This window comes from Haematobia irritans, chromosome 5 (genome assembly GCF_050003625.1).
Source record: "Haematobia irritans isolate KBUSLIRL chromosome 5, ASM5000362v1, whole genome shotgun sequence".
In the NCBI taxonomy this organism is placed as follows: Eukaryota; Metazoa; Arthropoda; class Insecta; order Diptera; family Muscidae; genus Haematobia; species Haematobia irritans.
The window spans coordinates 175,124,410-175,146,166 of record NC_134401.1 but is presented as its reverse complement, the minus strand read 5'-3'; the positions used below and the strand labels follow the sequence as shown (position 1 = coordinate 175,146,166).

Sequence of the window (21,757 nt, the reverse complement as noted above, 5' to 3'; positions counted from 1 at the left end):
ATAAATTTGTAGGGATGGTTGACGTTTTATAAATATATTTGTTATTTTTGAGTGTTTAATATCCTAGTTCTACATAGTTGCTATCAACAAAATAAGCATGATTTCATGTTGATCGTTGTACTTAAACTACATTTAAAATTATCTATCTAATAAAAATCCTCAGATGGTTCTGTGCCAAAGTATCGGTCGCCAAAGTTACCTATTCCAGGTATGACGTAAAACTTGTCGTTTATCTCTGGATCCAATGCAGATGTAACAATTTTTACCTTTGGGAAAGCATATGCAATGCTATGTACTCCTATCTCGGCCATAAGCAGGGATGCTAGCATAATATTTTCCTCTTTGACATCATGATCAAGTAGTACACGAATGGCCATAATAGCAGCGGCGCCGGTAGCGACAGTAGCATCCATTAAAATTACTTTGTACTCCCTTATATCTTTTGGTAAGCGTAGATAGTACAACTCTGGCTCTTCTGTTTCTTTATTTGTCTGGATGAGAATTTTCCCAATGCGAATATCTTTGCACACATCACAAATAGCTTGCTCCATAGTTTCGCCAGCTCTTAAAATAGACACACCGCATATCCTATGTGTATCCATCCGTTTTCCTTCATACAAAACTCCCTGTGGGGTCTCAACAACTGAATTTTTGAAGGGGAATAAACTCAATGCATATTCTATGACTAGCCGAATAAGCCTTTTCGAATAGAATATGAATTCATCGCGGGATGTATTTTTGCATCTAATAAAAGTATGCAAACCTTTTATCTGTGGTGTTGCTGGCAGCAAGTGTAAAGAATTTGGCATAGGTTGATCGTTGTATGAATTTGCAAGTGCTTCCCGTAATTTGAAACCGCGCTGAAATACATTTTGAAAATATTTTGGATGTCTTTATTAGATTGGTAACAAACGTAGGTTTTTATTGTCTTATAGTCTCCCTTTGGAAAAAAGAGAACCAAATGGGTAAATATTAAACCGCCGTATTTACGAGCCCTATTTTTTAATATTGTTACGAATTTGATGATGATTTCAAATTGTAACGATAAAATTACGTCATAACTTGTTAGAGTCATTTCTTTAGTTTCTAGTACTTTCCTAAACATCTTTTGTGTTCTTAGTTTTCCAATCGTTCATTGTAAAAGTAACGCCTTTTGTTTTACTGTTATAATTATCTGCCTGCACAGATGGTAGAATGCACTAGCCAAGATAAGAATAAGCCTAAAAGTATGTGTGCCATATCACCTGTACAATAACGCCCCATAGAAAGTTCTAGATAGCCGAGACAATGAACATAAGTCGATAAATATGTGCATTGTCGCCGTGCGACATCTACAAGGTAGTAGCTTAATCTCGAAGGTTGTAGGCCAATTAGCGAGAACATTCGAAATCGTCATATCTCGGTATATAAACCCCTAACGGAGAGAGCAGTCAAGTCAGTCGTAAGCTAAAGTTTATACAGTACACATCGTAGAGCAAATAAGTGAAACCAATCAGTTAAACAAATAAATTGTAGATTGTCGTTATTTGAAAAGAACAATATAATGCCTGGGGATATCATACCAGGTGCAAGTGGGAGAAGAACATATGTGGAAATATGGAATAGAGGATATATCTTGATACCAAGAGAAAATGAATAATTTACCAATTAAGCTTAGTGTTTCGTAAGAATAATGCTACTTTGACCTATGTTACTGTTTAGAAGAAAACGCATCACTCGAAAAAAAAGATTTCTCCGGAAAATATTCTAAATACTCTTTTGCTGTTGTACAGGCTAGGGCATTAACGGAAAGCGGATGATACTGTATTTGAAGTGACCGAGATAAAGCTATGTGCAATGGTTCAGATGGTCATTATATAACCACACAAAACATCTTCTAAAGGTTTACTTGACTCTGTGATACTACCAGAAGACGGATTTTATTTAACATATACGGCATGCGTAAGGATTCCTTCAATCATTCATGCGAGTCGTTAAACATTTTCTCATATTTTAAAACAAAAATGGATAACTTTGTAGTTCCCGATTTGGCACATGTTGCCTATATAGCGATTGACATTGTTGTTTTTGTAATACTAAACAGTCCTAGCTCTGACACGATTTTCTTTCTGCATTATAAAATATTTACGTTTGTAAATAATGCCAGAGCTAGGGTTAATATGCCTTGGGTTTCATTTATCGAAGGACTTCTGTCTAAATTCTTCTTCAACTTGTGTGTAGCATTAAACATTTTTAGTCATTTCGGAAAATTACCTAACCTAACAATTAACCCGTATTGTTTAAAGATTGAAAGATCATGAAACGCAATTCGTCTATTCGAAGTTGCTTACCAATTGTAATTGTGTATGGACATGTTGAACTATAAGATGTATGGCTACTTTATTTTCACCTCCTCTTGGTACAATTATATCTGCATGAGCCATTGTTGGTGCTATATAGTTCGCATATGAAGGCTTTACCATATTTAAATACTGTTTTAACACTCCACTAAGATCCCGTCCACGTTGAGAAATATCTCTGAAAAAGGCTAATATTAGACACTATCCATTTAATATGAAATATTGCACAAATAGTACCTTTTGAGTCGCCGTGCTAGACGAATATCTGGGTCTGTATCAACAAAAATTTTCATATCCAACAATTTTAGTATCTCAGGGCTGTGGAATACCAGAATTCCTTCAAATATGATGACATTGGCACCATACATGGTTTTCTATAAAAAAAAGGTAAAATTGAAAATCGTATCTGCTTAATCCCACGCATGCAGAATTACTTACAGTATTTGCCTCTCGAGAGTGAGTTACAAAATTGTAAACTGGTACTTCAACTTTTCTACCTTCTTTCAATTTTTTCACTACTTCTAAAAGAAGGTCCATATCAAATGCGTCTGGGTGATCAAAGTTATACTCGTTAACGAGCGCTTGCTCATGTTGCTTTTCATTCAGGACCTAAAATGAAGTCACCAGTATTAGATTAGTTTTAATTTGTATATGGAGTTATGGTAAACCTTGTAGAAACAGTCCATAGAAAGCAATGTAACCCAAGGTACATCAAGAGATTCTATTATTTTCTGGGCGACAGTAGTCTTTCCTGAAGCACTTCCTCCACAAATTCCTGAAATTGAAGGAAATTATAATCAATTGGATATTTTTCAGATTTACTTCATATTTTACAATACATAAATTTGAAACAATTATATCAAAATTTTACCTCGTTTTAGGAATTGGAAATTTTAGTGGGATGAAATATAAAGGTAAACATTAATTTTGAGAATTTCTTGATTAATAATATTTCATTTTTTATACGCTAGTTGATTTGTGGTGTATTGTTATGATTGCCCATAATCACAAACTTGATAACTCTTACACATCCAAACTAATATCCGCAACTCCCTAATAACAAATCAAAAAAATTGTCTTAACCCATTAATAACGATTCCCCGATTTCATCCCACTGTGCATTGCTAGTTATAATACGTTGGACACTTGTCTTGTTTTGTTATGAATAGGAATATACAGTTCACAGATTATTCAAATACACACACCAATTACAAATGGTTCCACTTGTTGACCAGCGCAATTGTACCACGGAGGACGACCTGCTGTGTAAATTGTGCGATTATTTGAACGAATAACACATTCTGAGGGATTCGCTGTTGTAACTTGATTATTCATAGAAGTTGTCCGCTGTCTTCTGCGAGGTGGGCCAGTACGTGGTGCTGGTGACTCCAAACATTGCGGATTCTTTGCTGGCACTGTTGTTGGTGATGCAGGACACCCGTAAAACTCAGTGTTTCCACAATTGGGGTCCACATAGAGTTGCTCGACCAAGTCTCCCCGATCATCACTAAAAGTAAAAGCAAATATACCTTACAACATTGATCTAATTAACAACGTCAACACATTAGTTGTGCAAAATACAATATTAAATATCTTGCGAAATTTTGTTTTTATTTTCGTCATTTAAAAAGTATCAATACATTACTTTACAAAGAATTTTCAGTCACATGAAATCTGCGCAAAAACGCATTTTTATCTCGTATGCTATTATGAGAACGATGATTGCCAATATATTTTTTGAAATTTTTACTATCATTACGTTGATATAAAAAATATACATGTAACAAATTTAATAGTCTTTTATTCCAAATTCCATTGTTTTTTTTTTCATATAGATCATTTAACCTATTTATATCCACTTAGGGTTAATGAACACAATTGATTTATTTTTCTTATATATCAATTTGTGCCTTTAGAAAGCGATATCAAAACAACAAAAATATCAAATTAATGGGCCAAGGATTTCGTGTATGGTCAGAGAAAGCAAAACAAATACATACAAAAAACCAATTTTCACAAGCCGGTTAAATGAAATGGAAGAATTTATGGGTGCAATGGATGACGATGACACATCACAGGAACGATTTGTAAAATAACACTGGGCTAAATGTATTCGTCAAAATTTTACCTATCAGAAGATGCAGAACTTGATGGGTTATAAAACTTTATTTGCCTTTGTGATGCTACAGCCATTTCTACCAGCGTATAAAATCCAATGTACGAAACAGAAACACGTTGAATGCAGAAGCGAATCGACTGCGATTACATTCGATTAATAAAACTCTCTATTCATAAGTACATTAATCGATTTATAAATTATAAATCGATTAATGTACATACCCAATAAACACAGGATGAGCGTTTTTCAGTTTGAGTGTGCAAATATAACCATAGCGATAGGCGAACACTAACCCAAAATCCGCGTCGGAGTATCGTGACGGCCAAAGTAAAAACTATCATTGGCGGAAAATTGTATAGTGTTCCCATCGCTTACGAAATTTTACTATACATTGTTGTCGCCTGGGCAGGTGGACAATCTTTTATCTTTAAATAACTCAACTATATTGACCATCAAAAACACTCGGAAACAAAAGAAGAGGAAAATTTTCCGACAAGCTTATTCCCTGCCAGCATTTCAAAGTTTCATTTCACCCTCATCGCTACCACAGACTCGACTTTCCAAATGGAATAAAGTGATTGTTTTTTCAGATATTTTTCCAGACACGCTGCCTCCATCGAGAATAAACAAACGGCTAAAAATAAATTAAACAGATCACTTTCAATCTTTTTATTAGAACTTGATGGGGAATATACCAAAGCAACCTTTCACAAATTTTATATAATTTTTAATGGATTATTAGAGAAAAGCAATAGTGAAAAACGGAGATTTTAGCGGCTAAACTCGAACTTAATACTCACCTTTAATACTAATTTTTATCGACAAAAAAAGTTCACACATTTCAAAGTGCACCCAATTAAAATGGTAATAACGTGATTTTCACATCCCTATGTTCTTCAAAGCCTTTGTTTTTTCCATTTTTCTTTGAAATTTATTTCATGACATATATTTATGTTTAGTTGGAGCATATTCCAAATTAGGGGGTTGGATTTTTTGTATGGGGAGAACGACTCGTTTTGAAATGGTTAATAAGGGGAAAACATTTCAATGCCCAAAACATTATTTTTAAGAACGCCGTATTACAGACGGAATGGTAAAATTTTCTATTTCCAAATGGAATATTTAAAAGCGCGATGTCTTCTAGATGTGACGTCATTTTGAACAAAAAACAATAGTAAATAAATAGTTGCAATTAAAATTTTCCAACGATAAAATTATATTTTTATTGTCCTTAAGCTAGCATGTAGTTAAATACTGTACAAGTTAGTAAAAGATTTATTTCTCTCAAACATTTACTAACCCCGTTCACATATAATTTCCACTGCATTCGGTTCCATTAGTGTTGACTCCAAACATCTGTGCACAGCTGACCCCAATATTTCATCAAGTAAGTAGTTGATTAAGCTAATAAACAAAAAACATTTTGTATTATGAACGTATATTCGACCTGTGTATTCAGACGATACTCACTTTTCATCCTTAACAAAACGCCATAAGTTCATCTGCAAATAATGTGTGTCAACCTGTATCTGCTGTAGTCCAAATTTACTAAATGTCCTCGTACGTACACATTCCAATAAAGTCTAAAATTGTTCTTATTTAGTTACATAGACAAATTCATATTTAAGATTTAAATATAGAATCCCAGTTATGAATCAGAAAGAGTAAAACGATTGTCCAAATAATGCGGACAATGACTAAACCAATTTTAACTCTAATTGACCCCCATATGTACATGTAAATTAATATTTATGGTGGGTATTAAGCTCGAGTTTAGCCGCTAAAGGTGAGTATTAAGTTCGAGTTTAGCCGCTAAAATCGTCATTTTTCCACTAAAGTGAAAACTAAAATCAGTAAAAAAAGGCATAACATTATACATATTTGTTGCAAATTTTATTATAACTTGATGGCGAATACCCACATCTAAATCGTAATTTTTTTACGATTACTTTTCTTTAATAATCCATTTTAAGGGATACAAACTTTGTGAAAATTTGCTTCGGGCTAATCCCCATCAAGTTATAATAAAATTTGCTACGTATAATTGTATGCCTTTTTTACTGATTTAGTTTTCACTTTAGCGGATAAACTCGAACTTAATACTCACCTTTACGGTAAAATATTGAAATACTGAAATTTCAATTAGGAACGTTTTTTCTGAAGCAGCTTGTCCGATCAAATTTAACCAGAGAGAAGGTGTCTGCAATTTACTTTCTGTTAATAACTGACATTTAAAGCCGTACAGAGCTACATGAAATGATTAGTATTACAAACTATATTTTAGTATTAATTTTTTTTAACTTTTTTTTTGTATTCATGAGCAGTATTCATTTAATAACATATCTTTAAATATAACAATTGTTAAATATAACAATATTTACCTTCAAACCAATTTTTATTATACCCGTCACTATTGACACTTTGGAGAATTCAACTGATGTGAAAATTTCCACTCTCTCGGAGAATAATCGATGTATATTTGAAACATAAGAAGATTCCAATTGCGATGGTGTATAATTTGACCAATTCGATCGAAACTGCTGCTTGGAATTTGTCAAATTACTAAAGTATGTTTTCCTACTGGAATCGCTGCTTGCAGTAGTGGTTCGTTCGTGCGTTTGATGTTCATATAGACTTGCTACAATTGTTTCAATGGCCGTCATTTCTTCCACCACTCTCTTCATTACGGCTCGAACAGTTCTTGGCTCAAGTGAATTGAGCCAGTCACGTGTTTCCACACTTTTTCTTAACATTTGTGAAATATTTGATCCTTGCAAACGAACGTACGCATCAAGTAAATTTTGAGCTGTGTCACGCATTTCACCGCATATTTCGGTTTCGTGTGTCAATGTTGCTCGGTTTTCCGAATCTATTTCATATAAATCATCGACTAAGCAGACCTGAAAATATTAAAGCTAAATATATGCGATAATTTTTTTTTTCTTAATTTTTTTTTCATACTAATATATGAACGCCGCACTGTTCCATTTCTAAGCACGTTTTAGACAGCACCAATAATAGATTGGGAGGGCTTGACGTTGAGGAGTCCCCAAACGAATTAATTACATTTGCTATATGGCGCAGAAAACCAACAAGCAAATTTTCTCGGATGCCCTCCACGCATAATGCTCCTTTATAATCACATTTGATATTGAAGGACCAATCAGCTTGAAGGAAAACTAGTAAATCCTGAAGTACACTTCTTACCTTTTCCATTAATGTAACATAAAGATTTGTTATTAGATCATTTAAGTGCAAACCAGATACAACTGCTTCGCTTTTAACAGATACCAATGATAGGCGTACGGAACTAAGACTATCTGCAAAATGGTCTCGAAGGTTTTTCGAATGTGTCTCTACCAATTGATGGGCTGCGGCTATAATAATATCTAAAGTACTTCTGTGAATTTCAAGACCACAACAAATGTTTCTCATAGAAAGTAGGCGACGATGTAGGCGATCGAGGGCCCTTAGCATGACCTGTGTATCTCCAAGACCAATGTCGGAATCAACGCGGTCTTGCACCAAATTCAAATATTTGTCTATGTTAAGATTTAAAAAAGTGTTTAATTCTTTCAGCGCCTGCTCCTGGAAATCGTCACTCTCGTCTTCATATTGCTTTCCAACGAACATATCATAATATGCTGTCACAACTAAAGTAAGATCGTTAAGGAAACCCTCAATGCCCATATCAACGAATTCTATCATATCTCTTTCTGTCTGATCTTGTAACATAACAATTTGTTCATTGAGACGTTTCGAAGCACAAATTAACATTTCAGCTGATAAATCTGAAGGTTTCTCATTTAAATGGAGTAGCAATAATTCGCCAATTTTTGTTAATGTTTCAGCTGTCTTCCCGACCACATGAAACTCTAACTTCAGTTGTTCCTTGAACTTTGCCATAATTTCGTCACATTCTTGTCTAATACCATCAAAAGAAGGCTGATGACCATATTCCTCAAAAACTTTTTGGGCTTTTACATATGTGCAACAGGCTTGGACATAATTTTTGTGCTCCTCTATTTGAGACTTTAAATTAGCTGGTAAAGACGAAAGAAATTGCAGCCTTTTCAAAAGCGAATGCTTTTCAGACAATTTGAAAAGCTGAGATCTGGTTCCTTGAAGTGTACCCGTTATTTGTTCACTAAAGTTTGTAATCGTGTTCATTTTGTCTTTCAAGAGATTCATATCACTCTCCATTGTTTTGAAATCATTTTTCATTTTCCGAATGGTATCCGTGGCAGAAATAAATTTGTTGTAATTCTCATAAACCAATGTCTGCATGTCTGAATGAAGAGTTTGTGTATCTTTCACCACAGCGGCTTCAGTGTCCATTATTTGCTTTAATGTGTAATCCTGTAAAATGTAAGGATTTGAAATTGTAAATGTTTGTCAAAATAACTGATAACGTTGGACATTGTTGGAAGTCCACCTAAAATTGTGGAACCAACTAACAGATAATATCGCAAGCTGTTGCAATTTTGTATAATTGCTATAAGCTAAAATGTATCTTTCTCTATAATAAACCAAATGTAAAAATCTTGCCTTCAAAAGTTTTTCAAGATATTTATCCGAATCAAATGCTGAACCATCCATATCGTATGGATTTGCTGCCATGATTATATACCGTTCACCAAAATAAATAAATTTAACTAAATTGTATCGTAGTTTTGGGAAACAGTATTTGATTACAAGCACTCGTTACTGACTAATTTTTTGAGTACTCGTACAATTAAATGAGTACCCAATATCTTCAATACAATCCCAATAAGCACAACCGCTTGCTAAAATTCAAATGTGTTTGATTTCAGTCCATAAGGCCGGTATGCACCTCTAGCGAAATTTTCGGACATCTCCAAAAATATGCAACACTGTCATCAGCTGTTTAAAAACAATCACAGAAAAGAAGTGAAATCTTGCATTTTTAATGTATAGGTGAGTATTAAGTTCGAGCCCTGTTTTTTTGTTGTAGACTTAAATAAATTTCTGCTACCGAAAATTTCGCTAGAGGTGCACACCGGCTTTTAATTAATTTAAAAAAGTAACCGTGAAAACAAGCTGGTTTTCAGCTTGAATACTAAACATAGTACTCAGCTTTAGGGTATCCAGTGCTAAAAGAAACAGCCCTATTGTTATCGTTTGATGTCAAAAATTAATTCGAAGTGGGGTTAACATTTATAAAAATTTTGGTTGTCAAATATTTGCAACACCGTTTAATGGTTAGTTTGTCTCACATATAACACTAATTTTCGAAAAAATGTTTGAAAAATTGTTGAATTTGAACATTTTTCAAACGTTTGTGTTTATTGGGATGGTATTGAAGATATTGAGTACTCATTTAAAGTGATGAGTATTTGTAATCAAATAGTCATCACTTTCCCAACACTACCCATTCTGTATCTGTTCGCCGTCCGGCTTGCAACGACGTCTTTAATTTTTTTTGCATGCAAGATAAAAGTTTGCAAAACAAATTACAAATTAGTGTATCGAAAAAATAAGGTTTGTTCTAATTGATAAGATTATTATTGAGCTTTTCTCGGTCTGTAGTTTCATAGTTTCATTTATTTAATTTGACTTAAATCGATAGTGAAGCGCAATGTCCATTTGCAGTCGCCATTTTGATTTTCAGAAAATTTCTGTAACTTGTGATGAAGAAACTTGGGAGAAGATGCGAACATACGATAATACGATATCTTGTGTATATATATGTGTACTAATTCCGTTTCTTTTTCGATTACATTTCAGCGTATTTTTCAAGTCCGTAGGTTTACACAATTGTAATCCTTCGTAATTAGAAATTTAATAGTGGTCAGCTAGCTGCTCATGAGCAATCGTGAAGCTGCTGAACTTGGAATTACTGTAAAAATACATAATATGAAACGTAGTGCTTCTCGCGACTCTCCATCTAGAACTCATTCATCACGATCACGTTCTGCAGCTATGGGACGCGGCACATATGACAACGGTGGTGGTTTACCGGGTGATTCTCCTGAGCGTATGTCGCCCGACCGGCTCCGACGACGAGTGGGTGTAGGTCGTTCTCCCAGTCCTCGTTCCAGATATGTCGGTGGGGGTTCACCCCATCGCGATGAATATATGCGGGGTGGATCCACATCGGAAAGACCTTCTTATAAAGTGCTATGTGTCAGTTCTTTGCACTCCAAAGCTTCAGACGAATTCATCAAAGAAACTTTGTATCGCGAATACAAGAAGTTTGGAGACTTTAGTATTCGAATTTCCCATGACTTGGACGAAAGGGTAGCTTACGTCTGTTTTCGAACAGCAGAAGATGCTAGAGAAGCAAAACATCACAAACCACGCATTGTACTCTATGACAAAGTGGCATTAGTAGAGCCGGTGTACGAATCTTCCGGTCGTAGCGAGCACAGGTAAAGTTATTTTCTATTTATTTTTTTTTTTATCAATTTGAGTAGGTTTTTAAAATTTTGAGTTTACCATTGTAATCTTTCCACTAAAAATATACTATATAGGCTCCCTAGCCATTATTATAGAAAAAGAGCCACACATCAAGATCAAGATGGGCTGATAATTATACTGGAATTAAAGGCTACATTTTCATCATTTATAAACTTCTGTTTTCATATCTTATGAAACAACTACAACGGATATTTGAAAGCCCTTAGGATAGGTTATGCGCTTTACAGACTCAGTTATTCCGGACGACAGTTCTCCCATATATTGTGCACATTTCATTTCATTTCATTTATTAGATATGTAATACAAAAGCCTTCGCGGCCAATAAATATATTACATAGTATTCTTAAACCTGAGTATACAACGGACTAATAATTGATTCTAATATTAACAATAATAATTAACAGTAGCAGAATAGCAGAACCCCCAGCCATAACAAACAAAGAAGAAAAAAAAAATAGCAGTAAATATTAGAGATATAAGGTACCTATAGTAAGCAAATATTCGTAAAATTGAAATAAAAGTTATCAAATGTCATTCAAATAATAATTCAACAGTTTAATGCGAAACACGTTATTAGAGTGAGAAAATACTCGTAGATCGTAAGGCAAACAGTTCCAACTACGTGCAATTCTAACGACATAGGCCCTTGCATAGAGTGATCTAGCAACCCTATTAATCAAAATTTGAGGGTTCCTCGTAGATCTCGAAAATTTAAAAGCTAAGTCCGAAGGCATAATCGATACTGCTGCATGTTTATGGGATCGATAACACATTTACCGATTATTTAGTCATCGCCGACAAGTCGTATCGATCCGACACACTGTAAGATCCTTTACAAAGTGATAGACTGTAAAGCGCATTAGGTTGGGTTTGGTGGCAGCCCGACGATCAGGCTCACTTAGACTATTCAGTCCATTATGATACCACATTGGTGAACTTCTCTCTTATCACTGAATGCTGCCCGATTCCATGTTAATCTCAATGACGAGGTACCTCCGTTTTATAGCTGAAATATTTTGGGACCAAAATACCCTTGAACCTTTAGAGTCTTCACCCGTTTGGCTCAATATGACAAATTACAATAAACGTACAAAATTGAAACACAAGTTTTTCAAATATAGCCTTAGATCAGTTTATAGAAAAGAACCAAGTCTATATAAAATAAGACATTCATTTTTATATTTTTATTATATGTAAGTTTAGTTTTTGCTCTTCGTTGATTTCAGATAATTCATTTATTGGCCTTGTAGACCAGACTTACGTCTTACAAATTAATGATAGATTTTGTGTAAAAACTATGTTAATTTAAAAAAATAACACAAAAATTAAAAAATATTTTTAGAATTAATATTGTTTTAAAACAAACGCTAAGCTAGCTAGTGAAAAATATAATCGGTTAATCGACAAGTATAATTTGATTGTTCGGTCAAGCTCCTCTGTGCTATGATGAAATTTCTAGTATGTCCTAAGAGGAAACATTATTGAAATTGTTTTTGTGATGCAGTTTTTTAATAAAATTGACATTTGTACCACAATAATAAATGAAATTTCGTGATTTTCGAATCGCAAATAAATTAGCTAAGGAATAACAGAGCTGCTTGTATTATAAGCCAATTACATCGTTTAGAAACCAATAAATTGTTTTGAATTTTCAATAAAGTTTCTCATTTACTGTGCTATATTAAAATTAGAAAATCGAGTTAAATTGTGTCCATTGCATTCGCTGACATAGCTTTTCAGACTGGCCTTTCTTCAGTTTCAAGGAATTATGAATGTCCCGTTTTTATTTACTATAAAAAAGGTGTCATTTTTATTATATCGCAGCAAAAACTAGGTAACCACATCGCATTACAATTTACATTACCAGGAGTAAAGCTGTCATTACACATTGCATTACATTGCGGTGAGTTATAATGACAATAATAAACACTTCTCGGTAATTTTCGAATTGATATTCTCAAAATGTATTGCATTGGCTGTTAAAGACTTAATAAAATAGAATAAACGCCGATACCATTAAGTATAATTATTCACATAATTGAGTTTAAAAAAAAAACTCAAAAAGAATATGTTTTGTAACGGTAATTCTGAAGATTTTTCCGTTAAATAATATTTACGAATATTTCATAATAATTGTGTTTTAAATTAATGACATTATCATACTATGTTTTAAATAAATGCTTTATTATACCTCATTCACATTACACTTTCAAAATCGACTTCACTAGATTTTAACTGTCATTTGCCTTAAAAAAGGGATATATATATATATAATCCTATTTTAGTAGGTTTCGAACATAATGTGAATCTAACTCCCTTAAACGACAACATTTATTTCTATTTTAACTGTGAAATTAATTTAACCTGTAATCTTATTTAGATGATTTGTTGCATTTTTCTTTATTTCTACAATATTCGTTTCTATTCAAGTAATGTTCATATTACAGCATTACTCGCCATATTTTAATCCATTGTAATCGGCTAGAGAAGTCAATGTTTTCGAGATTTGCTTGCCTGAGCCAAAAAGTGCTTATTTTGCAAACTTTGGTATATCTACGAATAAGTGATTACATATTAGGTGATTATATGCTTTAAAAGCACTAATTATTTCATGGCCAAAGGTATGCCTAGGGGAGAAATACTTGCCTCCTAGGACATGCGTATGTAAATGTAATCTGGAGCGATGCCAATTAATAAGTGGTTATTCATTCTTAAACAGGCTTACCTACAAGATTACCGGGTAATGAGAGTTTTTGCTGGGATATTTTATTAATCTTCCAAATTTCATATTTGCTTCAATTGAATACGAATATTTCTTTTTTTTAGGCCACGTGGTCGCTCCATAACACCACCAGATTATGATCGTTACCACTACTCGAGAGTTCCTGTTGCACCGCCTGGACCTCCGGAACATAGACGGCCACCTTTGGACCATTACGATAGATATGGACCACCACACTTGGCATCTCATCCGCACTCGCGAGAATATCGGCCAATACATCATGAATATCCAATGCCACCAAGAGGTCCTCCAATTCATCGTGGACCACACATTCATGGACCTCCGCCACATTATGGCGGACCACCAAGGCATCTGGGTCCTAGACCACACGTGCCGTATGAAAAAGTTGAAAACAAAAAAGATAAATTCCCCAATTATTTGCACCACGTTCAGCCAGAGGATGATCCTCTTGCAACACGCACACTATTCGCCGGTAATTTAGAGGTTTCTATTTCAGATGACGAACTGCGACGCATTTTTGGTAAATATGGCATGGTGGATGATATCGACATAAAGAGGCCACCGCCAGGAACTGGAAATGCTTTTGCTTTTGTGAGATATCAAAATTTGGATATGGCCCATCGTGCCAAATGTGAACTATCTGGGCAATATATTGGAAAGTTTCAGTGTAAGATTGGTTACGGAAAAGTAACTCCTGCAACACGTATTTGGATTGGGGGGTTGGGTGCTTGGACATCTGTTACACAATTGGAGCGCGAGTTTGATCGTTTTGGAGCCATTAAAAAGATAGAATACCAAAAGGGTGATACATGTGCTTACATCCAATACGAAACAGTTGAGGCGGCAACGGCAGCTGTTAAAGAAATGCGCGGTTTTCCTTTAGGCGGTCCTGAAAGACGATTGAGAACAGATTTCTCCGAACTTCCTGGCACCACGCCAGTTGCTCCATTTAAACCAAAATATGAGGAGTCATCGGTTCCGCCTGCTGAATATAGGCGTCCTGAATACGATTATCATTATGAAGAGCCACATCATCATCATCACCATTATGCTCCACGTGGAGGTTATTCTCCATATCCACCACGCGGAACGTATCGTGGTCGTGGCGGCTATAGAGGGCGTGGTCGGGGATCATATCACTATCCAAATGACGTACATCGCCCTATACATCCGAGTGCTTTGGCACCAACATCGACCTCGTCTATTCCTCCTCCAGCTGGAATCGAAGACGAGTGGCGACGACCACCGGGAGAATCCGGTTTTGAAAGAGGTCGATCGGGTTCTCGTGAAATCAGAAACGAACGATCACGATCTCGCTCTCCACATAAAAGAACACATTCTCCTGGATCTGATTCAGACTCATCATTACGGCGCAATGGAGCTGCTTCTCTAGCTACAGCGCGTTCTCTTACAGATGTGGCAAGAAAATGCACCGTAATTTGGCAGGGAGCCCTAATACTAAAGAGTTCTTTATTCCCAGCTAAATTTCACTTAACAGATGGAGACGCTGATATTGTTGAGTCGCTTATGCGTGATGAAGAAGGCAAGCACAATTTGCGTATAACGCAAAGACTGCGTCTGGATCCCCCAAAATTGGAAGATGTTCAAAAGCGAATTAGTTCATCATCATCCCATGCAATATTCTTGGGATTGGCAGGATCGACTGTCACTTCCAACACATCCGAAGATGGTTCTGTCCAAACGAGGCCATTGCGTAACTTGGTGTCCTATCTTAAACAAAAGGAAGCAGCCGGCGTTATTTCCTTACTCAACAAAGAGACGGAAGCTACAGGTGTGCTGTACGCTTTTCCACCATGTGACTTTTCCGCAGATTTGCTTAAACGCACTTGTTCGTCGGTTAGTGAAGAGTCGTTCAAGGAAGACCATCTCGTTGTTGTCGTAGTGAGAGGTGGAACTGCTTAGAAAGTTTTCAGAATTCATTCAGTAACGACAAATAAGACAAGGAAATAGTGTCACTCTTGACAATTTTATTTAATATTTTATAGAATATGAACTACAATAGTACGTTTAGGAAGCAAATGTCCAAACATTCAGTAAGGAATTTGGAAATTAACAAATGTAAAATATTCATTTTTTTTAATTAGCTTCTATAGAAGTAGAATTCATATAACAAAAACCATTTACATCCATAACATAACCATTTACTAAACACCATGCATACATACATACATGCAAATTGTATACTCTTCTATTCCTGCATTTCAACAATTGTGGATAGAGGTGTGACGTCTGTGTTTTACAAAACGTTGAACTGTGTCAACAATCATACTTCCTTCTGAAGCACGGCAGCCCATATTATCGTGCTGTTGTTTATTACAGATAATTTGTGAAGAAAGTGAATACTTAGAATTGTAATATATGTTCAACAAATTAAGAAAACGTGACCAACTTATTATTTTTTAAATCGGCAAAGATGCATGCAAAAGAAATCAAAAATTTAATACAATGTGGTGGAAAGTTTTCAAATATGACAAAATGTGGTGACCTACATCTTCTTGTGTTCTGTTTTCGTGGGCAATTCTTGGATATATTATTACCGAATTCAGTGGTTGTTGGTGCTAATTTAATATTTGTTACTATAGAAGAACTGTTATGAAATATAGTTTATTTCCCTATTTACTATTATGATGAAGGTGATAGCGCGAAATTCGTTTTTTTACTCCTGAGTGATTTGTTTTCTGGGATATAATTTAGTAGTTGTGTAGTAGTTGTCTCTTGAAGTCCAATTTGTGTTAATATTGGGCATCTATATTGCCCAATTCATACTATACTCGTAGAATGAATGATTCCGAAAGTGATTTAAATCCCATTTTTGTGCTGTGTACAGTTTCAGTTTTTCTCAAGAATCTCGTCATTATTCACGGAATTTCAAGTGCTTTTGCCCCTGGGCTCTAGAAGAATAATTAATAGAATGGGTGTTTTAATGATGCTTTTCTCGGAAACTGAAAGTGAAGTGAAAACCCATATTTTTCAGTGGTGGTTGGATGTGGTCCACGAATTTGCTTTAAACAAAATGTAGTCAAAAATTGCAAAAACTACAGTGACTTCTTACATTGACAATTTTTCTCCATGCATTGAACCATCCTTTTAAAACTATCTTGCTGTCTAATGTCCGAAACCAGAAATGTGAAGTGAATGTCCAAATTTCAAGCGGTTTCAAAGTGGTCCGCGATACATTTAAAATTTTTAATATACGATCTTGTGACTTCAGGCCTTAATACAGTCTCCATGCATCTCAAGTGGTTTTTGTGTTAGTGATTATTAGTGTTTTCTGTGGTAAGCTTTTAGATACCTTCAACTGGTGTTCTGTTTTAAGAATGTTGATTATCTTCCCCCTTTTTCCTATGCATATCCTTAGAAAACTTGTTGTAGCATTTGTTGGAAAATTATATTAGATTGAAAAGGGTTTTACAAATGTTACATTGTTTTCTAAAAGGGATGGCCCACCAAAAATAACCAAGTGCCACTTTGTATGAACTAACTGTTTGTTGATGGATGATTGAGTGTGGTGTGGTGGTTTAAGATTCAAATACCAGTATGATATCGAAAGAAAAAAATTTAAAACAACATAACTAAACTCAATTATGAACATTGAATTTTTACATAATATAAATAGTACACAAATGCTTAAATTTTATTAAATAAAATACTGAATGTCAAATATTGAAGACCAACGTTTAATCAAATGCGCACCAAAGTTGTTGTTTAAAGAAAACCAAATTTTTGATACGAATTGCGATGGGCATTTCATAAGCGTTCTCGTTTTTATTTTTATTGCTGGGAAGTACTACATTGACGGGGGAATCCATGTGATATTGTTAATCATAATAAAGGTAGTATAACGTAGCTACAGCAAAAAATTTTGGGTTTTCTACTACGTAGGACAAGTAACCATCCTTTTCTGCATCCCACAAGAAATTAACCAAAGAGTAATAGCCCTGCATCAGCTTTTCTCCAATAGTGACGACCACTATATAACGGTATCTGAAAAAAAACAATAATTATTTTCTATTCTAAAAATATTCAAAATTTGTACAATCCTAGAAAATAGTCTGTTGAAAACAGCAGGCGATGTCTGCTGTTATATTTTTGTACTTCAGGGTCTAATGGACAACAAATTATAAAATTTTTGTGTTATAAATTTTCCCCAACGCATATTTAAGAACCAAAAGTAGTTTTTTGTATATTTTTGCACTGTAATATACTTACAAGCTCCTAAATGCAATCAGCAAACATTTTGTCTGCTGTTATGCCTCAATTAATAATAAATATTGAGATTTTTAGACAAATACTATAGATATTCATAAAATATTGTTCGAATTGTGTTATGAATTAAGTTGACTTTTTTTTTTGTTTCAGCCAACTAAACATTGTTTTAGTGTAATCGAGCTTAAAAAATAGCAGACAATGTTTACTATTTCAGCAAACTGTGACTGTTTTCCCTTTTTAGGGGACTTTTCTGCTGTTTCTACTAACAAAGTTCTTTGGATGTATGTATAAGTCAGGAATAATTATAGCAGAAAATTTTCCAGTTTTAGGTAACTTCACGTAGCATGTTGTTAAGTCCGTGTTTCATAAGAGTACGATAGGGCTTTTTAAAGAGAAAATGTAAAGTAAAAAAATTTTCAGAAAAGCCTAGATTCGAGATATCGAACCAATGGAAATCGATATTTTCTTTTTATTTTTGTTGATTATAGCTGCAATTTTCCATAAAATTTAGTAAAAATAGTATATTTTAAAGCGAAATTATTAAGACAAATTTTGTCTAGTTTTAATGATATCGACCCCTGAAAACTGGTTTTTGGTAAGTATGGCACCATTTTTTTTTAGTAAATTTAAAAATTTTTGGCGTGTTTAGATAAATGGGGTATTTTAAAAAGAAAATAAATAGTAAAAATTTTGCTGAAAAGGCTTTTCGGAGTATCGACTGTTTTTTGGTAACCATGGCTACACAAGGCCGGATAACCTCTTAAAAAGAGAGTATTTTTATTCGCCATAAGTTATAGTTTGAGGTGGGTACTAAGTTCAAGTTTAGCCGCTAAAATCAAAACTAAATCTTCAAAAACAGAAAATAATTGCATCTACTCGTTGCTAATTTTATTATAAAAATTTGGGCTATTATCCATCAAGTTATATTAAAATTAGCATCAAAGATTTTTAATTTTATCCTTTTTTTATTGTTTTTTTTTTATTTTAGCGGCTAAACTCGAACTTAGTACTCACCTAATCCTTCATTATTTAAGCGCAAACTACTTTTATATTACTCAAATATGGAATGATCTATTTAGAACCTTCATACTGACAATCGGTTTTCTTGGTATACCAATTTTAAGTATATTATACTTAATTTTTATTAAAAGATTGTGGGCTAGTATGTATATATTAATAGTTAGCTTTATCTACATGTGTTCTATAGGGCGTTGGTTGATTAAGTAAATGAATAAATAAATAAAATTGCTCATGGACGTGATGCCAGGAACAAACGCGTTAACTTTACTTATCGTTTAGACTATACATTTCGATACCATATGAACTAAGAGACGCGGAACAGTCTAAAGTTTGTTTGTATTGTTTCGAATCGTATTCAATAACATGTTTAAATTCACTATACTCTTACCTTACCTGTCGTAGTTTTTGTTTTTAATTCGTGTCTTTATCTCTTCACTAACTTGAGCGCAAAATTGCAACGACGTTTTTGGCGAATAAGTAAAATTAGAATCCGTAAAAGTAGCGTCCATAACACTCTTTAATATTTTTTCACATATTTCCTTGTTAAGTGGTCTCATCGCTTCCAAACGATAAGTAGGCATATACCGAATGGCCGGCTTCAACGAAGGAGTGGAAATTAATTGTTGAAATGAAACCTAAATATTATCACAGTACGATTACCTTATTTGCTGCCGCTACCGCAAATCTCGGTGTTTGAGATTTTCTACCTTTCTGCAAACACAAAAAAAGAAACAAATTAGCAAACAAACTTATATGAGATGTGCGTGATTGCCTTCTATTTCGTGCTTCCAACATTTAGCTACATAAGTTTTCTCTATCGCATTAAAATACAAAACGTCCTAAGAGCTTAGATTTACTTTTTGTTTTAAGTTTAGTCAAAGCTGAAAATGAAGAAATATCTATTAACAAAAATATTACGATTTATGATTTCGTCCTCCATTACTCTTAATTATTCAATACTCTGAATTAAATCTCATTACTTGTATAGTTTATACCCCTTTGCATTTTACTACCTTGGCAAAAGTAAATTTAGACTAGCGAATTATAACAATAACAATTAGTAAAGCGAAACAATAAAAATGGGGAGTTATTACTGGTAAGTTGTTACATTATATGGCTTTATAAATGTTTGTTGCAGGATATTATTTGCAGCTAATTTATTCATGAGACGAATGGATGTGTAAGACCTTGAATTTTTGTGTTTCATCCTACAATGTTTGGCAAAATCTAGACGCTATTACCCATTCAAATTAATCTGAATAAAAACTATACAAGTTTATATAGTTTTAATTTGCTGCGTGGGATTACCTCATTTATACCAGCCAATGGCCCGGCAAAGGACCGATTTGCATCAGTCATTGAAAAATACTTATCTTTTTGGATTTCTGAGTACAAAATAAATATATAACAAAATACAAAATGTTATTGTATTATAATTCTCGGCCTACTCATTTATGTCGAATTTCCAATGTATATTTATTTTGAAGTGTAGGTTAGGTTAGGTGGCAGCCCGATGTATCAGGCTCAGTTAGACTATTCAGTCCATTGTAATACCACATTTGTGAACTTCTCTCTTATCACTGAGTGCTGCCCGATTCCATGTTAAGCTCAATGACAAGGGACCACCTTTTTATAGCCGAGGACGAACGGCGTTCCACATTGCAGTGAAACCACTTAGAGAAGTTTTGAAACCCTCTGAAATATCAGCAGCATTACTGAGGTGGGATAATCTACCGCTGAAAAACTTTTTGGTGTTCCGTCGAAGCAGGAATCGTACCCACGACCTTGTGTATGCTAGGCGGGCACGCTAACCATTGCACCACGGTGGCTCCCCTTTTTTAAAGTGTAACTAACATTCATAATCTGCGAACGGGCGTCCTAAATTCCACAGTCCTTTTTGAACTTTTCTGCAATCAGAAGGGGTTGCACAAATCACCAAAAAATCACTATGGTAGAAATCAAAATAAAAGGAATTCAGAATTTCTAATTCATTATTTTCAGCTATTTTATATAGCAAGACGTTGAGAAAAATGCCCTGAATCTATCAGGATGAAACAGTTGAGAAAGACATGCCTCGTTGCATTTTGATTAACATATCAGTTTAGCTCATTGATGGATGTTTCCTTGTCCCTTCTTAGGTGTTTGTGGATTTCCCAAAAAGTTTATTTTAGGAAATCTGGAATTGAAAGCTTCCGAATGCGGTTGTTGCCATGAAGTATAAATTAGAGGTGTGCACGTGAGCAATAGTTTACTCACGCTCACGCACACTCACGACTGAAAAATCATACTCACGCACACTCACGCACGATATTTTTTGGTAGGACTCACGCTCACGCACACTCACGAAAAGAAAATTTTTACTCACGCACATTTACGCACGAAAACGTCGTGACTTACGAAAAATACCGTGACTCACGAATAATTTTATAATTAATTTACCTTACCGAAGTGTCTGAAAACATGAGCATTATTAAAATCGAGAGTGTTATTAAACTCTTAACATCCCAGGTGTCACTAAAATTGTAATTGAATTTAACTCTTAAGCGTTTTATGTTGGTGAGCAGGAATATTTTCGTGAGTGTAATTCGTTACTCACGCACATTATTATTTTCGTGACTCACGCTCACGCACAACATTTTGGTTTGTTAATCACGCACACTCACGCTGTTGTCATGAGCGTGACTCACGACTCACGCACGAATCACGAAAATGTTCGTGAGTCACGACAATTTCGTGTCACGTGCACACCTCTAGTATAAATGAAAGCAAATGATATTCAATCGGAGGGAAGAACTCAATAGCCACACTATACTCAGCAACTAGTTTTATTAAATTATAGAAACGTAGTACATATTATGTTATGCA

At 34.5% G+C, this 21,757-nt stretch overlaps 4 protein-coding genes across 6 annotated transcripts; 1 reads left to right on the top strand and 3 right to left on the bottom strand.

The window, feature by feature from the left end:
• Window positions 1–5: 5 nt before the first annotated feature.
• l(2)k01209 (uridine-cytidine kinase-like lethal (2) k01209) lies at window positions 6–4,613 on the bottom strand. Of its 2 annotated transcripts, none has more exons than XM_075312520.1 (7): window positions 4,513–4,613; window positions 3,545–3,846; window positions 3,008–3,114; window positions 2,778–2,948; window positions 2,577–2,713; window positions 2,331–2,517; window positions 6–860 (listed from the first exon to the last, which is right to left on the bottom strand). In XM_075312520.1, exons 1-7 carry the CDS (start codon window positions 4,530–4,532, stop codon window positions 147–149), a joined length of 1,638 nt encoding a protein of 545 aa, XP_075168635.1. In that variant the 5' UTR covers window positions 4,533–4,613; the 3' UTR covers window positions 6–146. The 2 variants fall into 2 exon arrangements, with proteins under 2 accessions (XP_075168635.1, XP_075168634.1); XM_075312519.1 differs by having other exon boundaries at window positions 4,468–4,607.
• Window positions 4,614–5,650: 1,037 nt separating this feature from the next.
• Vps51 (vacuolar protein sorting 51) lies at window positions 5,651–9,153 on the bottom strand. The gene is made up of 5 exons (XM_075312518.1): window positions 9,007–9,153; window positions 7,420–8,817; window positions 6,840–7,358; window positions 5,929–6,041; window positions 5,651–5,862 (listed from the first exon to the last, which is right to left on the bottom strand). Exons 1-5 carry the CDS (start codon window positions 9,076–9,078, stop codon window positions 5,754–5,756), a joined length of 2,211 nt encoding a protein of 736 aa, XP_075168633.1. The 5' UTR covers window positions 9,079–9,153; the 3' UTR covers window positions 5,651–5,753.
• Window positions 9,154–9,850: 697 nt separating this feature from the next.
• Window positions 9,851–16,042, top strand: nito (RNA-binding protein spenito). The gene is made up of 3 exons (XM_075312514.1): window positions 9,851–9,960; window positions 10,207–10,850; window positions 13,726–16,042. Exons 2-3 carry the CDS (start codon window positions 10,285–10,287, stop codon window positions 15,563–15,565), a joined length of 2,406 nt encoding a protein of 801 aa, XP_075168629.1. The 5' UTR covers window positions 9,851–9,960; window positions 10,207–10,284; the 3' UTR covers window positions 15,566–16,042.
• Window positions 16,043–17,383: 1,341 nt separating this feature from the next.
• On the bottom strand, window positions 17,384–21,278 carry LOC142240788 (dynein light chain Tctex-type 5). Of its 2 annotated transcripts, none has more exons than XM_075312517.1 (4): window positions 21,258–21,278; window positions 19,553–19,603; window positions 19,286–19,488; window positions 17,384–17,647 (listed from the first exon to the last, which is right to left on the bottom strand). In XM_075312517.1, exons 1-4 carry the CDS (start codon window positions 21,261–21,263, stop codon window positions 17,482–17,484), a joined length of 426 nt encoding a protein of 141 aa, XP_075168632.1. In that variant the 5' UTR covers window positions 21,264–21,278; the 3' UTR covers window positions 17,384–17,481. The 2 variants fall into 2 exon arrangements, with proteins under 2 accessions (XP_075168632.1, XP_075168631.1); XM_075312516.1 differs by lacking the exon at window positions 21,258–21,278 and adding an exon at window positions 20,201–20,864.
• Window positions 21,279–21,757: the final 479 nt, after the last annotated feature.